At 45.5% G+C, this 17,694-nt stretch overlaps 1 protein-coding gene across 5 annotated transcripts; it reads left to right on the top strand.

The window, feature by feature from the left end:
* Positions 1-109: 109 nt before the first annotated feature.
* Positions 110-11,659, top strand: brd1a (bromodomain containing 1a). 5 transcript variants are annotated; one of them, XM_077004785.1, is made up of 13 exons: positions 110-778; positions 1,909-3,275; positions 3,533-3,689; positions 3,804-3,935; positions 4,218-4,346; positions 4,492-4,804; positions 4,924-5,163; positions 5,781-6,071; positions 6,540-6,612; positions 9,528-9,661; positions 10,078-10,187; positions 10,457-10,611; positions 10,749-11,659. In XM_077004785.1, exons 1-13 carry the CDS (start codon positions 692-694, stop codon positions 10,930-10,932), a joined length of 3,372 nt encoding a protein of 1,123 aa, XP_076860900.1. In that variant the 5' UTR covers positions 110-691; the 3' UTR covers positions 10,933-11,659. The 5 variants fall into 5 exon arrangements, with proteins under 5 accessions (XP_076860900.1, XP_076860899.1, XP_076860898.1 ...); XM_077004784.1 differs by having other exon boundaries at positions 9,525-9,661; XM_077004783.1 differs by having other exon boundaries at positions 6,540-6,666.
* The last annotated feature ends 6,035 nt before the right edge of the window (positions 11,660-17,694 follow it).

The raw sequence follows: 17,694 nt of genomic DNA, 5'->3' as shown, positions 1-17,694 counted from the left end.
ACCGTATGGCATAAATAAACATTATGGATTTGCATATTATTATTATTATTATTGTTGTTGTTGTTGTTGTTGTTAGTAGTAGTAGTAGTAATTTATAGTTTCAAAATCACCATCACCACAATAATATAATTAACCTATTATTACTGTTGAAAAATGGGGTGGCACTTATTATATTCGACAAAAGTAGTATTTTTTGTGTCCTGTGTACATCCAAGTTTTCCAAGTAATGTTAAACCTAATGAAGAATACAAGTTGGACGAACGTAGTAATTTTTACACACACATCTATATCCATTTTAATGACTACAAACCCCTTTTTTTGCTACTAAGACTTCCGATTTGCCCGCGCGCGCGTGTGAACTAACGATGGCAACAATGTTGCGTGTTGGTCCGGACGTGAGACGTCATGACGCCGTGCGCGACGGGCGTGACGTCACCGCGTCGTGCGTGGCGGGTGGGACGTTCGGTAGTAGCCCAGCCGTCCGCATTGTTGTGGGGGGAAGGCCGAGCTTGCGGCAGCTGCTTATGGTTACAGGGAAGGGGGATATATTCCTGCCTTTGAATGTCCTTTAAACCTCGCGTCCCCCTGCTGAGCACGCTCCAGAAATTACAGACTTTGGGGGGGGGGGGATGTGGATGAATGTTTGAAATATTAAAATTCATCAATGTGACGCTCAAACTGCGCATTTTGGATGCGAACATTGTGTACGGACTTCCAGCCGCTGAGCAGGCCGATAACCGCCGCCTCCGTCTTCGGGCCACAGCGCCGGGACTCCGAGGTACCGTGTTCCCCAGAAGAACCACTGCATGTTCGGGCAACGGTGCTCGGTGTGATGTGCGGTAGATCCGTAGCACGGGAGGGTCTGTGCGCCGCTGTGAACCATCTTTAAAGGTCTCCACCTTCTTGAGGTAGGACGCCATTCGCCATGTTTGTTATTGTGAGTGGTCTCCAGCAGATCGAGCCGGGTTCCTCGGTTCCTCTGGCATCATCCACACAGAGGAGATGCGCTGCGGTGTGATCTAACATCTTCTGGAGATGAGTACGGGTTCAGGTTTGTAGTGGTAGTGTTTCCCACCACCACCACCACAACACCCACTCGGTGGTAAGGGAAAAAAGCCAGAAGATCCATCATCTTAACGCCCTGTTTCTGACTTGCACCTTCTGTCGCATGCTCGTGTCATCTTTATTGAAAGTGTTCTTGGTCTCATGCATCCGTGGATGTTTGTCAATGTTATTGCCGATGAGCCCATGCCGGCGTATGGTGACATCCGTTCATTTCAATATACTCTGCAGATTCAGACTGAGTGTCTAAAATTCATCACCGACGTCTGTGAAGATTATAGTCCAGCTGAGGTTTCCATTAGGTTTTTGTTGGCATGATGGCAAGTGTCAACATGCTTATTTATGTCTAACTGGAGGAGTACAGCATAACCTATGTTAACATGCTCGGTGGAACTCTGTGGTGCTGTTCTCTGACTGTTCAAGGATTTAAGTTTTCACTCGCCGCTTATCAAAACAGTAAAGTGTGCTGCAGGCAGTTGATAAAGATAACTTCCTGTTGTGAGCACTCAGTGCTAATCAAGCAGTGGGTACACTCCTCAGTTTCTGTTAAAACGCAGCGCACAGCAGGGAAACGTTTCTCTCATAGACTTCCAAACTCCACGGAGACACTTTTGTCTCACCTATTGATTGCAAATATTTTATCAACAACAAAAGCCTTGTGAGACATTTAGAATATATGCATGCAAATCACTCACAAACCCTGTAGACGGAATCTTTAAGTATGTGGACTGTTTAATTGTGCAGGCTGCGTCAAAGTTGTACTGTAGTTTATTTTAATGTTATGAGAATCTCGGCTCGGTGATTAATACTGCTCAATCCTAATTACCGTTCTTTTCCCCTCTGAAGCTTTTTCGAGGGTCCACAATGAGGAAGAAAGCAAGGCACCAGAGAGTGCCGACGCTGCACGGGCCTCCTTCCCCCATCCAGCCTTCGGCGAACAGGGAGACCCTCACCTACGCGCAGGCACAGAGGATGGTCGAGCTGGAGGTCGACGGCCGCACGCAACGCATCGGGGTCTGCGACAAGCTCGAGGTCATCACCGACGATGACCCCACGGCCCAGGAGATTATGGAGTGCACCAGCAATAAGGAGAATGCGGACAAGCCCCAGCGGGCTCCCTTGCGGTCAGCGCGGCTCAAGAACAGCCAACTGAAGAAGAACGCCGCCCTCGGCGCACAAGGGGTTCAAGCGGCGAGCGGTGCCCTCCCTGAACCCAGATTCCGCACCGTGGAGTACAATTTACCAGCTGTTCCGCGGAGACCTCCGACGTACTACAAGTACGAGGAGAAGACCTCGGAGGAGCTGGATGAGGAGGTAGAGTATGACATGGATGAGGAGGACTATGCTTGGCTGGACCTGGTCAATGTAAAGAGGAAGAGCGAGGGTTTTAGCCAGGTCTCTCCCAACGTCTTCGAGTTCCTTGTGGACCGGTTCGAGAAGGAGTCGTTCCTGGAGAGTCAGGGCCAGCAGGACCCCCACTCGCTGGTGGACGAGGACGCGGTCTGCTGCATCTGCATGGACGGAGAGTGCCAGGACAGCAACGCCATCCTCTTCTGTGACGTGTGCAATCTGGCCGTGCACCAGGAGTGCTACGGAGTTCCCTACATCCCAGAGGGTCAGTGGCTTTGCCGCCACTGCCTGCAGTGCCCCACCAAGCCTGCAGACTGCATCCTGTGCCCCAACAAGGGCGGCGCCATGAAGAGGACGGAAGACGACCGCTGGGGACACGTGGTCTGTGCCTTGTGGGTGCCCGAAGTGGGCTTCTCCAACACGGTCTTCATCGAGCCCATCGACGGCGTAGCAAACATCCCGCCCGCTCGCTGGAAGCTCACCTGCTACCTCTGCAAGGAGAAAGGGGTGGGAGCCTGTATTCAGTGTCACAAGGCCAACTGCTACACGGCCTTCCACGTCAGCTGTGCGCAGAAGGCCGGCCTCTTCATGAAGATGGAGCCCGTCAGAGACGTGACGGAGTCGGGCACGCCCACCTTCACGGTGCGGAAGACGGCGTACTGCGGCGCGCACTCCCCCAACGGCTCCGTCCGGAGGCCCCTCACCATATACGACGACTCCAGGAATAAAACCAAAAATGGACTTTGTCAGACACTGAAGAGAAGCAGCAGCAGAAAAAGGCTAAAAGAGAAGAAGAAGAGCAAAAAGACTTCAGAACCGGCGCCGGTCGTCCCACCGTCTGGTCCTACTTTTCCGTTACATAGGTAGGCCTCAGAGGGGCAGCGGGGCGAACCGACACCCACACAACTGATGTGTGGAGCTTTATTAAGAGAGATTAAGGGTTGAATGTAATGGCTTTGTTGTGGGGAAGTGAAAGTGTTGCTTCACACTGGTCCGTCGGGGTTTGTTTCTCTTCATCAGAAAGTCCTTACACGATAGATGCAGTTAAGTGTTGGTGCCAAGCGGTGAACTGAACGAAGAACATGAATGTCTTTCTCTAATTGCTTCATGTCTCTCACAGGTTAAACACCATCCTTAATCAAGTTTCTCTCCAGAGGAAGAAGGTTTTTGTCGAGCTGGTCTTGAACTACTGGACCTTGAAGAGACAATCACGGAACGGTCTACCTCTGATCCGACGGCTCCACTCCTGCCTGCAGTCCCAGAAAACCAAGAAGCCTGTAAGTCAGCCCTGGCAAGTGCCACGGCACGCTTCACTCGAACGAATCTCCACTGGGTTGAAACATTTGAATGGTGTTTCTGCATAATTGCTGATGGAGGACTCGTTCTTCCAGAAGCATAACGAGGAGGACAGTCGAGCGCTGAAAGACCAGCTGAAGGAGTGGCAGCGCTTGAGGCACGACCTCGAGAGAGCCCGTCTGTTGCTGGAGCTCATCCGGAAAAGAGAGAAGCTCAAAAGAGAGGAGGTACTGGCTTTGCTCACGCTTGTCGGGCCGTTACTTTAATGACGGCCACAGCCATCTCCCATCACATTTGCACAAACACCATGTTGGGTTAGACGCTGGATCGTTCCAGTTCCCAGATAAGCTCTTGAATGTTCTTTTTGAAAGACTGAAACGAATGCCAGTGTTTGACAACTGAGAGGATATAGTATATTATAGGTATAGTTTTTGTAGGCTCAGCATTGACATTACTTTTAAAATGTTTGTTAGAAGGGTGGTGGCATTTATTTCTCCATCTGTGTGCAGATGAAACTCCAGCAGTCAATTCTAGAACTGCAGCTCACCCCATTTACCATTTTACTGAGGACCGTGTTGGACCAGTTGCAGGAGAAAGACCAGGCAAAGATCTTTGCACACCCCGTGAGCATTAAAGAGGTGAGTGTTAAAATGTAAATGAACCACCGACTCGGTCTTGAGATTTGTAGTGCTTCGCTCTATTGGTTGAATTGACACAAACAAAAGCGAGTCTTTTGTTACTCTTAAAGCAGTGAAGTGTTAACAGCGTATTTGTCGCCTTCAGGTTCCTGATTACCTGGACCACATCAAGCACCCCATGGATTTTTCCACCATGAGGAAACGCGTAGACACCCAGTGCTACAAGAACCTGAATGAGTTCGAGGCCGACTTCAACCTCATCGTTTCCAACTGCATGACGTACAATGCCAAGGACACCTATTTCTACCGGGCTGCCGTCAGGCTGAGGGACCAGGGTGGGGCCCTGCTCAGGAGGACACGGCGTCACGTAGAGCACGTGGGCTTCGAGTCCGACAGCGGCATGCACACTCCCAAACTCCCCAACATTGGAGCGTCCACTCCCTTCTCCTGGGAAGATGGTACGGAGACGCGCTAGCTTTTTAAAAATAATAATTCCTGTGTTGGCAATAAGTGTTGCTTATTCCAGGGAGGGCGGGAGAAACATATTTTACGCTCACCTTCATGTTCTCACCTTCAGTGGACCGGCTGCTGGTCCCGGCCAATCGGCAGCACATGTCACTCGACGAGCAGCTGAAGGAGCTCCTGGAGAAGCTGGACTTGACCACGGCCATGAAGTCCAGCCCGTCGCGCAGCAAACGCCTCAAGCTGCTGAAGAAGGCCATCAGCGACGTGCGGACGGAGATGAGTCTGAGGAACGTGTACACTCCCACCGTTGAGCAGAGGAGGCTGGCAGCTGAGCTCAGATCGGCCGAGGAAGGTTGGTTCAAGTCGGGCTTGATGCTCACCCAGTTGAACATAACGAGGCTTTGGGCCTCATTTGTCTGCCCTCTTTGGAGAGGCATCCACAGTGTTTCATTGGGCAGTTAGAGGTTTTTCTTACAGACTCGATTTGTGGCGAGTTTTAGTCAAGTGCTGCTGGAACCTCCAGTGGTTATGGAAAGTGCATGATACAACTAGAGCTTGCCACACATGTGGGCTGATGATGGAAAAACAAACAGAAACTGTGTGTGCGCATATAATATCTCATTCAACGTAGGCAAACCTTTTTAGTAGTTATAGTGTAGTAGTAACCTTTTTAGACAATAGTGGTTGCGTGTGGTTTGAAATGAAAGATTATGTTCTGTGAAGAACATGCAGATGTGTGTACACACACACACACACACAGTCTTTCTCCATGGTCTTCTATGCTGCTAAATATGCCAGCTGCTTCCTGACAGCAACATGCTGGTATTGCTGTCAAAAAGTAGATAACAATGATTTATTCATACTACGATGGCTGCATGCATGTGGATCCTGTTATCCTTAAAATTTGTGACGAGTTCATCCTGCCTCGGTTGCCAGTTCTATGAATCCTACCCTTTTTTCTTTTTGTAGGTGACCGATCAGCCCCTCCGAAGTTGGAACCCTCAGACTCCCACCCTCCGCTGGCTGACATGGACAGCCCTTGTGAGCCCCCTACGCTGAAGCCCATCGAGCCCAGCTCGGAACATCTCCAGACAGGCAGACCCGACGACCCCAAAGAGTGCCTCCTCCCCCCCAGGGAGACCCTCAACGGACACTCCCGAGACCGGCTGCTCCTGGATGGCGGTGACGTCAGCGTGGTGGCCACGCCCACCCTGGCTGAGCGGCCCGCTCCGGTAAACAGGCGGACGTCTGTGCTTTTCCGTAAGTCCAAAAGCGTGAGCCCCCAGAAGGCGACAAGTGCCCCGACACCTGGATGTAGGAATGCAGCGTTCTCTGCACTGACCTATAGCAACAGCTGTAGCCGGGTTAGCCACTTTTTCACACCAGAAAAGGGAGGGGGGAGAATCTAGGGGGTGGAGCTCGAGGACACGAAGAGTCGAACGCCACGGAAATAGATAATTGAGCGGCGCGATCGTGGATTCGATGTCCTTGGCGTGAGAAGGGAGACCAGAGCTAGCCTGATGGTTAAGAGGAGAGAGAGGCACGAGGCCAGGAAGCCATCATCAAACAGAAGCGTAGGACTTCCACGCGCTCTTAACTCTAGCCGGCACGCAGACTACCACTTCCCCCTCAGGCAGGCTCCGCCGCGCTCGCTTCGGGTTCTTTCTTCTGCGTGTTGACTCTCTCTCTCTCTCTCTTTCTTGCTCTCTCGTTCTCTTCCCCTCTCAGGCCTGTCAAATGGTTTTGTTCTGGAGCAGCAGACGGAGTTGAGTCCCAGCAGGCAGCAGGAACCTCGCCGCAGGTACGCCTCTGAATCCAGCATCTCGTCCAGTGGCAGCCTGCTGGGTAGCTCCAGGTACACACACACACACAATTCACTAGTTCCTGCACTTGTGAGACTTGACTGTGCTCCGGAAGTTCTTGTAGGACAGAAGCAAAACTATTAGGGATCCTGAGATGACATTCTTTATCATGTTTCCTTCTCGGGCTCCGTTTTGAACACAATGTGTGCCACACAAGTCATTTATTATCCATAATATAAATGGCAGAACCGGTTTCAGATGAGCGTAAAAGAGCAACCTCTGCTCATTCTGTGCCATTTGACCTCACCGTTGTTTCCACGGTAGTGATGTAATTTTGTAGTGCAAAAGTCCCAAGTAAGATCACACGGTCCACGTTCAAAATGTTCACTGCCAGTTTTTGACATTTAGAAAGACCAGTCATGCTATGATTAACATTAATCAATGTCCAAATGGTTTACAGTTAATAACGGTGTACTTTGGTGCACTCGGTCTTTAAAGGTCTTATTCTGCCATCAGAAGGCTCGGGGGAAGCGGAGCCCAGCTGTGTGCGGTTCAGGGCCGCGTCCCGGCTTGTGCACGCGCCCTAGTGGCAGGCACCATCCACGGCCAAGACAGACGCTCCAGATGAGCGGCTGTGTCCCATTTCTTTAAGCCCCCGCTCGCATTCTCCAATTAGCTTTTCCTTCGCTCTGAAAGCTGCTTTATCCGCAAGCCTTTTATGTCGTGCTCTTTCAAACAGATGTTTCAATTTGCGATGCGATTCCGGAGACGGCATGTGCAATATGTTGAATTTTAATGTGGAATCAGCTCGTTTTAATCTCGGAAAATGGAAAGTAAAGGATTGCATACGTTTTTACAGAACCGATGACTTATTTGCAAATCTGTTGCGGCTGGGTCTGGATTCCAAAATTCAGTTGCCAAATCATATTGGTGCTACTGAGGAGCGAGGTGTGGGGGGAGAAAATCTCCCTTCGTTCAGGGAGAGAATTTTCCATCATAACATATTTGTGTCGGTTTTGTAAAAAGTTATTTCTTGGCTCAGAAACTGGAAGCCCAGAATATCTTTTTTTCCCTGTAAGCCTTGTTAATGACATGTTAGTGACATGGCTCCTTGTGTTAGAAAGAACCTCAAATATCTCCCAGCAAGAGAGGTCCAATCTCTGGCCAAGCTTCTCACAATAAGATAGCAGTGACAGGTGTCTTCATCCAGCAAGTCCGGCTACTACATCAAACTCAGTAAAACAGAAAACGTGCTAACTTCATCTCCACTAAGAAAGCTGTACATAGTTTTACTGTCTGAGATCCGCCAGCCCCCTGAGATGTTCACCTCATCACTATGACCGGAGGACCTGGATGTTAGGACTTCACTTACTTGGTTTCTTAACTTCACCAGATAATGTAAACACCTAGTTTAGATTATTTTGTTAGTGGACCGATCTTGGCAAACACGGCAGTACGTAGAACCCTGTGTATTCTGTCTATTTCCCAAGATGATAAAAACTGAAACCCTAAGAGTTCCTGGGCTCTGGAACTTGATAAGCTTTTGTAAAACTGATCGATTTGAAAGGTTTTGCTAAGTTCAGAGTTTTGCCCTTTAGTTTTTCTTCCATTTTGTGTCGAATATTGGCAATAAGTATGTATAGTGCTTTTTCCGACTGTTGTCACAAAGCTTATGTCTACATATGTCTGAGTAGTCTAGACAGAGTGCAGAAAATGCTGTTATCAGAGGATAAAATGCAGCTTTTGAAGGCAATTTTGTGATTATTATCAGGAATTGAAACACTAAACGGGTAGTGGAGGTGGATCGGGTTTTGTGATAGTGTGCTCTCATTCAAAACAGGAAGTGAAGAAATATTTTGGAAAAAACCTACATTTTGTTTTGGCATCGAATTCAAGGTGTGGCGCTGTTACCTGTATCAGAAATTTTTAAATGATACCAAACCTATCCACGAATATGATTGGCTAAGTCATTTTAAAAGACAACCTGTCGTGGAGAAAAAATTGTTTCATGGAATTCAGGTAAAAATGATGGCCTGCATCATGTTGAATAAAAAGCAGATTTAACATTTCTTAAAACACGAAGACGATACACATTTTAGATATAGAAAAGAAAGTGCTCCTTAGCAGAAGCTTTAAAAATAGTAAAGAAGGGGATATTTAAGCGTAACATTGTACCGTAACACATGTGCTATCCTTAATTATATTATACCCGCCGTCTTATCTGATTGTTTGGATTTCATAGCTGACCTTTCGAGAAATGTGTGGTTTGTTTATTTAGCGTTCATTCAGTTCCGTTTCAGTATCCCTCATTATTTATGAGTACATGGTGCGTGGAGTCAAACCAGTGGATGCTGGGTTTTATGATCTGGGTGGGGTGGAATGATATCTCCACTGTACGCCCTTTCATAGGAGAACACCGTGCTCGTTACGGTCTTAGTACGTTCCAAACTGGGATGTGTGCTTAGCGTCATGCATACTGGGAACAGTCCTTTTCCATCATAATGATTTTGCTCAAGCTAAAAGCCAAAGGTTACTGATGACTGCTAATTTGGCTATCTTTAGTGTACCGCTATGACCATAGACTGAACAGTGCTTATTGTAGATTTTTAAAAACTGTACCACCTTTTAAAAAAAGTTTTCTTTGCCTAGAATAAAATCATCTGAACCCGAAACATTTAAAACAAATCTATAAGCTATGAAGTGTGTTTATTGCAGTTGTATACATTTTATTAGCCCCGTCTCCTTGAATTTACTAAGCATCAGCGGTTTATGAAAGTTTTAATAAACCTAAAAAGTAAAACCAATCAACCAAGTTGTTGTCTAACTGTGCTGCTGGGGAGCGTATGTTATGTGGGTGTGTAGGATGTACTGAAGACCTACGCCTATGTTTACGGTGAACCCCTCTGTTCAGCAGTGCCCCACTCAGCTTCCCCACGTGCGGGAAGGGCAAGCCGGCCCTTGTGCGGAGGAGCACCGTGGACGACAAAAGCCAGCTCATCGCTTGCATCGAGAACGGGAACTTCGCCAAAGCTGCTCGTCTTGCTGCCGGTGCGCGGGGGGCACAAGAGGGGGCGGGCGTGGGCGGGGTGACGGGAGGGGGCGGGGCCTGTTAGCACTGTTGCTTTTTGACCAGTTCTGTAGCCGAGGAGATAAACCACAATAAACCATCTGCTCCCATTACATACCAGCAAACGTAATGGCTACCAATAGCAGTGTGTAGATTTACATTTTACGTTTTAAACTTAAGTCTAACTTCAGCGGAAGCCTGCCGGCCTTCGTACGGGACGGCTGGGACGACCTCCCCGTCTGCATCGTGTGTGATTCTGATGTACTGTGTGGTTTTTGAACGATGTTCTGTGTGTGTCGTTTCGCGCTTGGCCACACTAAGCACGGCTTTGGAAGTGATCTGCTCTGTTTGCAGTGAACCCCTCCTAACTTCGCTCTCGTTATTCCCGCTCCCGTAGAAGTCGGCAACAGCAATATCTGGATGCCTGCTAGCGCGGCGACAGTGGTCCTGGAACCGCTAAAACTAGTTTGGGCAAAATGTAGTGGATACCCCTCCTACCCTGCCTTGGTGAGTGTGAGCGTGCATGCTTGAGTGTGAAAGTGACCACGTCTCTCGGTTTCTTTGACAAAGTACACGGATTGAGCGTATGCAATTATATGGTTGATGGTTGTACATTTGTGGAGGCATTTGAGTATTTTCTCTATCCACTAGGTGGCAGCGTTTTACCTCCTAATATTTTATAATGGTTTTATTTTTGCTATTTAATAATAAGCCCTCATTCTTTTAAAGGAGTCTGGCCATCAGGACTAATATCTGTGCGTCGTTGTTTCTTATAGATAATCGACCCACACATGCCTCGTGTTGGCTGCCATCACAACGGAGAGATCATTCCTATCCCGCCTCTCGACGTGCTCCGGATCGGGGAACAGATGCAGTACAAGTCCGAAGAGAAGCTCTTCCTCGTCCTCTTCTTCGACAACAAGCGCAGCTGGTGAGGCTTTAAGGACGATCGGCCCCGCTCGGCCTTTTAGTGTCCGCATGCTGTTGTTTCGTATCTCTTTACATTCTGTATCTCTCTCTCTCTCTCTCTCTCTCTCTCTCTCTCTCTCTCTCTCTCTCTCTATCCAGGCAATGGCTTCCTAAATCCAAAATGGTTCCTCTTGGGATCGACAAGACCATCGACAAGATCAAAATGATGGAAGGCCGCACCTCAGGCGTGCGCAAGGCCGTCCAGGTGGCCTTCTCCCGGGCCATGAACCACCTCAACCGCGTGCAGGATGAGCCTGCCAGCGACCTTAGTGACATCGACTGACCCCGCCGCAAGCCCCGCCCAGCCCACCTGGGCCGCTAACGCCTTACTACTCCTCACACCAGGATGCCACTTGCTCAGCAGTGCTCGGGCAAAAACCCCCCAAGCCCTCTCCACCCTCCCCGGCTGGCCGCCTGCTCGTGTCTGCTGCCTCTCCTCTCCCCGCCCCCAACCGTGAGGGGGCTCCACAGGCCCCTCCCACTCCGACCAACACACAGAGGAGTCACGTCACCGCCCCCTCACTGTGCTGGGTGACCAAACGCTGCAACTCAACTGCCGCACGCACACTCCACCTTTCATTCCACCTGACGTCTTCACCTCCACTCGTGAAAGTGTTCCTCTATTTAACAAACTCTCTATGTATAAATAACCTCTGTACATAACTGTAAATGGGCCCATGCTAACTTATTAAGTAGTTAACGCAGTGGCTGCTGTATATGCATTTTTCTAGTTGTATTTATACTTTTTTTGGGTATGGGAACAGAAGAATAGCAGAGCCTTCTTCACTGACGCAGGAAGAAGTGAATCATGTGAAACTAAAAGCAGGAGTGGAAACCCCAGCTGGGCCTGAACACACAATGTGAGAATATTTTCTTTTTATCATCATTTAAATTATTGAAGTTTATATGCATAAACTTCTTTTTGGTATTAAATGTTTTTGTAACCAATAATGTTTTTATAACAGTTTTAGCTTATTATGCTCTGATATATTTATATAACCATACACACACACACATATATACATATATGTGTGTGTGTGTGTATCTATATATATATATATATATATATATATATATATATATATATACAGTATATATATATATATATATATACTGCTCAAAAAAATAAAGGGAACACTAAAATAACACATCCTAGATCTCAATTAATAAAAATCTTTGAAATCAGTTGAAAATCTCTCATTTCTACCTGTTGTCTGTTCCATTTGCACAAGAGCAGTTGAAATTGATTCACAATCAGTGTTGCTTCCTATCTGAACATGAAGTGTGGATGACTTGGAGTTTCATTGTGTTGTTTAAGTGTTCCCTTTATTTTTTTGAGCAGTGTATATATATATGTATGTGTGTATATGTATGTATGTATGTGTATACATACATACATACATATATATAATGTATTCTTCAGATGCTCACACAAAGTCGTGTTATGGAAACTGAAAATGCGTCATCAAACCAAAAAAAAAGAAATTAGCTGCCCAGACTTTTTTTTCCCCCACCATTTAATTTTGTTTACTTGTTGTCTCTAAGCTTTACTATTGTTTTCTTTTTTACATAATTCTTTGTGCTTTTGGGATCATCATTGTAGAACGATGTGCCTGTGTTAATTTATTGTGAAGAAAAACAAATTACATTGCATTACAAATTGTATTACTATATGTAATACTATATAATTACTATTACTATATAAGATGGGAGCATAAGAGTGAGAAGTTGTTGTTTGGTTCTGGCACATTCGGGTGGATTGTTTTTGGTTGCCTTTATAAAAATACTGTTAAATATGACTGTTTAAAGAAATTATTCAGTACGTTTAGTTGTACTCTGGGTAGCAAAAGGTAGATGTTTGAATACAATTTTATACATAGATTTTGTTTTTATTTGATAACAATGGTTGCTGGGATTTTTAATAGATACACTGATATTAAAACACGAAAAAAATATGAACCATGATGTTGACTCAAGTTCTTTATCCACATTTATTTTTGTTTACACTAATACTGGTCATACAAGAGTTTATTCGGATATCTGCCACTGGGTGGCGCTGTGGTTCCACCAATGTAAAAGATGTACGATGGGGAGGGGGGGGATCTCTCGCTATGTTATCCTCATTCAGTCTTCATAATATAGCATCACATATATTTCTTGCAGTTTATTTGCATACTTTAAAGAAGAAAATTTAAATACTTTTTATGGGCAACCATATTGCTTCCAAATCAGTTCAATCATTTGTGCTTAGGTTACACATTTAAAGTCTGGCGCGCAGGTCGTGGCATTTTCAGCAGTACGAGTTACTGAGTGTTGGGCTGACTGGGCTGAACACCGCGCATAAAGTAGTCAAGCTTTTTTTTTTTGTTATTCAGAAACCCCAAATACCCATTGATCAGCAATAAGGGTAGAACTTTTAAATTCTTTCATTTCCGCATCGATGAAATTGACCGTGTCGAAAGGGCCAGAATAGCTGTTGATTGTCCCGCCCCGAGCTCGTTAAACGTGTGAGGCCGAATGCAAATGTGAGGCGGGCCGCGCGCGCCTCGTCTCCCCGCCATCAGCTCCTAATTGCGCGGGAAAGTAAACGCCACGCTCAGGTGGAGAGGGCGGCAAGTGGAGCATGAATATCAATCTCCCACATCAGTGTCATCAGATGACTTTGACGGGGGCCTAAGTGCCCTAATTACCCCGACGCGCTCGGGAGGCCGTGCTCCGTTTGGAGAGGGGCCGCGAACTCGGGGCACGCGCTAACCCAGGGGCACGCGCTAATCCAGGGGCATGCGCTAACCCTCTCGCACAGGTCTGCGGGCTGCAAGTGTTTGCAGGCGTTAGCTACCACCGACATCATCAGTGACATTCCAACATAGCCGTTTCAAAGTAATTTCATATACACGATTGCAGTTCTTACATTACCATAAGGGGTTTTATACAGCTAATTTAATCTTTAGGTTTTTTTTTAAAGATAGTTTAATCTTTTGGACTATAAGCTGTGATTCTAACTTTTATAATGTCATTATTATACAGTTTCACTATTATTCACTGGCATGTTATAATACTTAATTACTCGTGTTACTTGGTCTTTGAAATCTCATTCCTCAATGTCCTGTGCTCTCTCTCCTCTAAGCCTCCATTGTATAACCACTGAGTAAACTATATATGTAGTCTACAAAAATGAAGGCCCAGTCTTTATCTTTAATCACACTGTAGAGAAATTTCACAAGTTGATAACTTGCTCTATCTTCAACCTTGTTCTAGGCTACTAACAACCAACCTCAATATTTAAATCACCTTCAGCATGTTTGTTGAGAATAAGCAGCATGTTACCTGCTTGCTGTGTTTGTGTGTTTGCTTTGTAGGAGATGCAGTCGCATTTACTTTCCTTAAACCTGTCCTGTATCCACCTATGTAGATTCATTTGATCCACATAGCATCCCTCACTCACAGACTGTTGTACGTCTCACGTTACCCAATTTAAAATTTACATTTGGCATTTCCCTTTGCTGCAGACCTCAGCGCTCTCTGTTCTTCCGTGGGTGACGGACTCAATGCATTGCGACCAAAGCTCATACTTCTCCATTGGATCTGACAGTCCGTTCCTTTGGTCAGCCCAGACATCCTCTGTGCGACTGAACGTTTGCTCTACATACACACTGTTGACTGGTACGGAAAGAAAAAAAGCAACTACTTTCAACGGCTCAATGGATTCAGTTGCTTTGCAGAGAAAAAAAAATAGGCTCACTTTCATGTTTTAGCTCTCTAAGGTCCTTTGGAATGGTGTCATGTATTTAATTCCAGATGACTACATCACCATACAACTTCTTCAAAGTCTTCATCACGATGCAGGGCTAGATTGTCCACTGAATGATCCAACTCAGACCACTGGAGGGACCGTCCATCATCAAGGTTGAGACAAGTGTGTGTGCTGTCGTTCACGACAAAGTTATTCAAGATGTAGCACTGATTTCTCAAAACAATCTGTCTACATGGCCTCTGAACTGTTGTTGCTGGGTTTTCGTTATTTTGCTGTAGAATTTTTCCATGTTCCTTGCAATCAGCTGACTGAGCAATCAGTTCATCACCGAGTAGTTGTCAGTCACAGCTGCATGGCCACTCCTGTTCCTAACAGAGCAATTGGGTTCCTGCATCACATTATCCATGAATGCCAGGATGCATACAGTAACGGGTCAGGTCCACATTTTGTGTACTACACACAAATGTTCAGATAATACTTGGGCAGTCCCTCTTACTGAGGGACACATAAGACCTGCGTTATAAATCCAATGGGCCACTGGCAGGAAAGCCAAGCAGCATATGGAGACACCTGAGAATCTTGCTGTTTTTAGAAGCTGTGAAATCCTTAAGAGTTTCCACTTTGTTAGAAGAACAACTGAATTCACATTCAATATGCACATTAAAACACAAAGGTCTCCACTTTGCAACCCATGTAATTAAGGACGTGATTACCTATTTTCATAGTATCGTTTATTTGACACTTGCTAATTTGCTTCAGAATGTTTGCATCCGCTTCTTTGAGTTTCTGAAAAACCGAGTTGTGCTGACTATAATTAACTGACCATAATTAACTGATGCGATTCTATTGTTTTCAGTGATGGACACTAATGTGTTTAAATATGATTTCACGAGATCACTGGGGTCATCATGAAAATCTGGTAAACCAAACTTCACACCCTGAGTTTCACAGAAGTACTGGACCATGTATGGGAAGACTTTTGTGTCGCCAGAACTGGACACATCAGAACATACTGCAGTCAATTGTACTTCCTGTAACTCTGCTGCTAAATATTGCCAACACATGAATCTCTCTTAGTTGAAGACATTTCTGTTGCAATATTAGTCACAGAATATTTTTGCATCGACCTTGTTCTTATAGAAAGTTGATAGGTATTTATGGGTATGTTGCTAACCATGGTAAGCTGGTCAGCAAAAAACTAAAATTGTAAAAACTACAAATCCCAGGGAATGATCCATGAGTCCTTTGCATCTTTAATGATCACGAATGATGAAACTGCTTTGGTCTGAATTTGAAGGCGATTCTGGTGTTTTATTTTAGTATGGTTATCCACAGCCGTTTCGCCCTCATGTCACAATTTCAACTGATGTGGACCAGGTAGCAGAAAGTGGTTCATCTGGGGTCGGTATAATTTTCATTCTTCATCCAGACATTATTATTAAAATAAGTTGAAAGTTTCATTTTCTTTTTCGACTTGCCAGTGAGACCCAGTAGACAAAATCTCATCTTCTTCCTGTGTCTCGCCACCCATCTCAGTGGGTATATCGATCCTCTAGAATAACTTTATCATTAAGTAGAAGGCTTTAGGAGATTCAGTTCAATTATCTTTTCACTGCGTATCTAGTGGTGCCTGTAGTAGGTGCCAAGGCTGAAGCAAGCACCCCATCAGACCCACGGATATTGTACACCAGCAGGAAAACCATGCATACATGGTCACACTTAAAATCTACAGTCATGTAAAAAATGATGTTTCCTATTGAAAATCAGGATATTACTCAAAGATTCTTAGGATGGAGAATGCATATTCTGGGAATGACTGTTAAAAACGTGAACAAGCCCAGGAAAAACGTGACAGGTGGCGACCCTAGAAGTAGAGGCCCAAACTATGGAAATAAACGAACAGTTCCACCTTTTAAAATGTGGAAAACAGTTCACCACTACCTCAATGGACTCGCTCTCACGTGGCGGTGAAACCTGGCATAATATTGTGTAAGCAGGAACTAAATAAATATTAATGTTCTGTGTTTTAGCTCTCTTAGAGGAACAAGGTAGTCTGCAGGGTGCGTTAAATCAACAATCATCAAAGACTAAATTTACAAGGAGCTAAATTTATTTTTTTAATTCTGTCTAGGTTATGCTTTCATCAACCAGAAACCTAAAACACACACGAACACCTACCGTCTACACTGACAGCTTGGCACCACCTACCATCTACACTGACACCTTGGAGGTGTCCACTTGTACATTGGAACAGCAGTACCTTACAAGTCTAAATACTGGTAATCACATGGTTTACAATTTCGTTTTGTGGTCAACAGGGTACTGCAATATCCGTGCAACAGCTGTCACAGGATTCCATGGCCATAGATTGCTGTGTAACACAGGGACTGAGCACAGTCACGTTCCTCGGTAGTGGTTTTAGTATGTGTATTACAGCCTGCTCTCATGTGTTGTTAGTTCTTTAGGCTGATTGTTACATAATTCTTTCAAAGTTTTCTTCGGCTTTACGGGTCTAATGCTTTGTTGAACACAGTGTCTCATAATAGTGATGCCTCATGAGATGAACAAGAATCTTTCACAGTCTACTATAACAGAGTGAGTGTATTTCACTCCATTGCGTACAAGCAGTGATGTGCATACCAAGAATACAGATTTCTCCACATGACTGACAAGCGTTCCCTGCTCCTAGAGTAATCTGTCTACCACACACCACCACATTTCATGTATTTGCTGTGTGTATCGGGCGTTTTTTCTCTCACACAATGTCCCTTTCACCATCTAGAAACTGCAATCAAACCATTAAAGCATTATGAATTTAATCAGGATGAAATTGTTATAGGGGCTTGCCTGAACGGTCTCTTTTATGGAGTAAAATAGAAAAAGAATTGTGTGGGCTGGGGCTGGTTTGCGTTTGCAGAGTGGTTGCTCTATTGCACGGCTCCACTGGTGGGCTGTATTTACTCACACTCAGAATTGATTTTTATGCTAATGGAGCCCTCCAAACATTAACAAGGAACACTGCGGCAGACCCTGACGTTAGCACTTGCAAGATGAAAAAAAAAAACTGAAATATTCAAATAGATAAAAATGGATTATGCACCGGCAGATGTCACAGGCCCGTCTTTTGCACTGGATCTATCAGCCTAAAACAAATGTTGAAACTGGCCTAGTTAGAGGGAGGTTCTTTTACATTTTGTCTTCTGTTCTAACAACAAAAGGGGAGAAATATGATCCAAAAAGATGTGTGTTTGTCTAGTGTTCAAGCTGACGGAGCCCCTGCATACTGTGTAC

This window comes from Brachyhypopomus gauderio, chromosome 5 (genome assembly GCF_052324685.1).
Source record: "Brachyhypopomus gauderio isolate BG-103 chromosome 5, BGAUD_0.2, whole genome shotgun sequence".
Taxonomy (NCBI): Eukaryota; Metazoa; Chordata; class Actinopteri; order Gymnotiformes; family Hypopomidae; genus Brachyhypopomus; species Brachyhypopomus gauderio.
This window is presented reverse-complemented; position numbering and strand designations above follow the sequence as displayed.

Excerpts from the sequence above, each read along its gene's own strand:
- brd1a (XM_077004782.1), top strand. The coding sequence starts at position 692 with ATGCGAACATTGTGTACGGACTTCCAGCCGCTGAGCAGGCCGATAACC. Across the intron at positions 3,936-4,217 it reads AGAAGCTCAAAAGAGAGGAG|ATGAAACTCCAGCAGTCAAT; the intron begins GTACTGGCTTTG and ends ATCTGTGTGCAG. Across the intron at positions 4,347-4,491 it reads ACCCCGTGAGCATTAAAGAG|GTTCCTGATTACCTGGACCA; the intron begins GTGAGTGTTAAA and ends TGTCGCCTTCAG.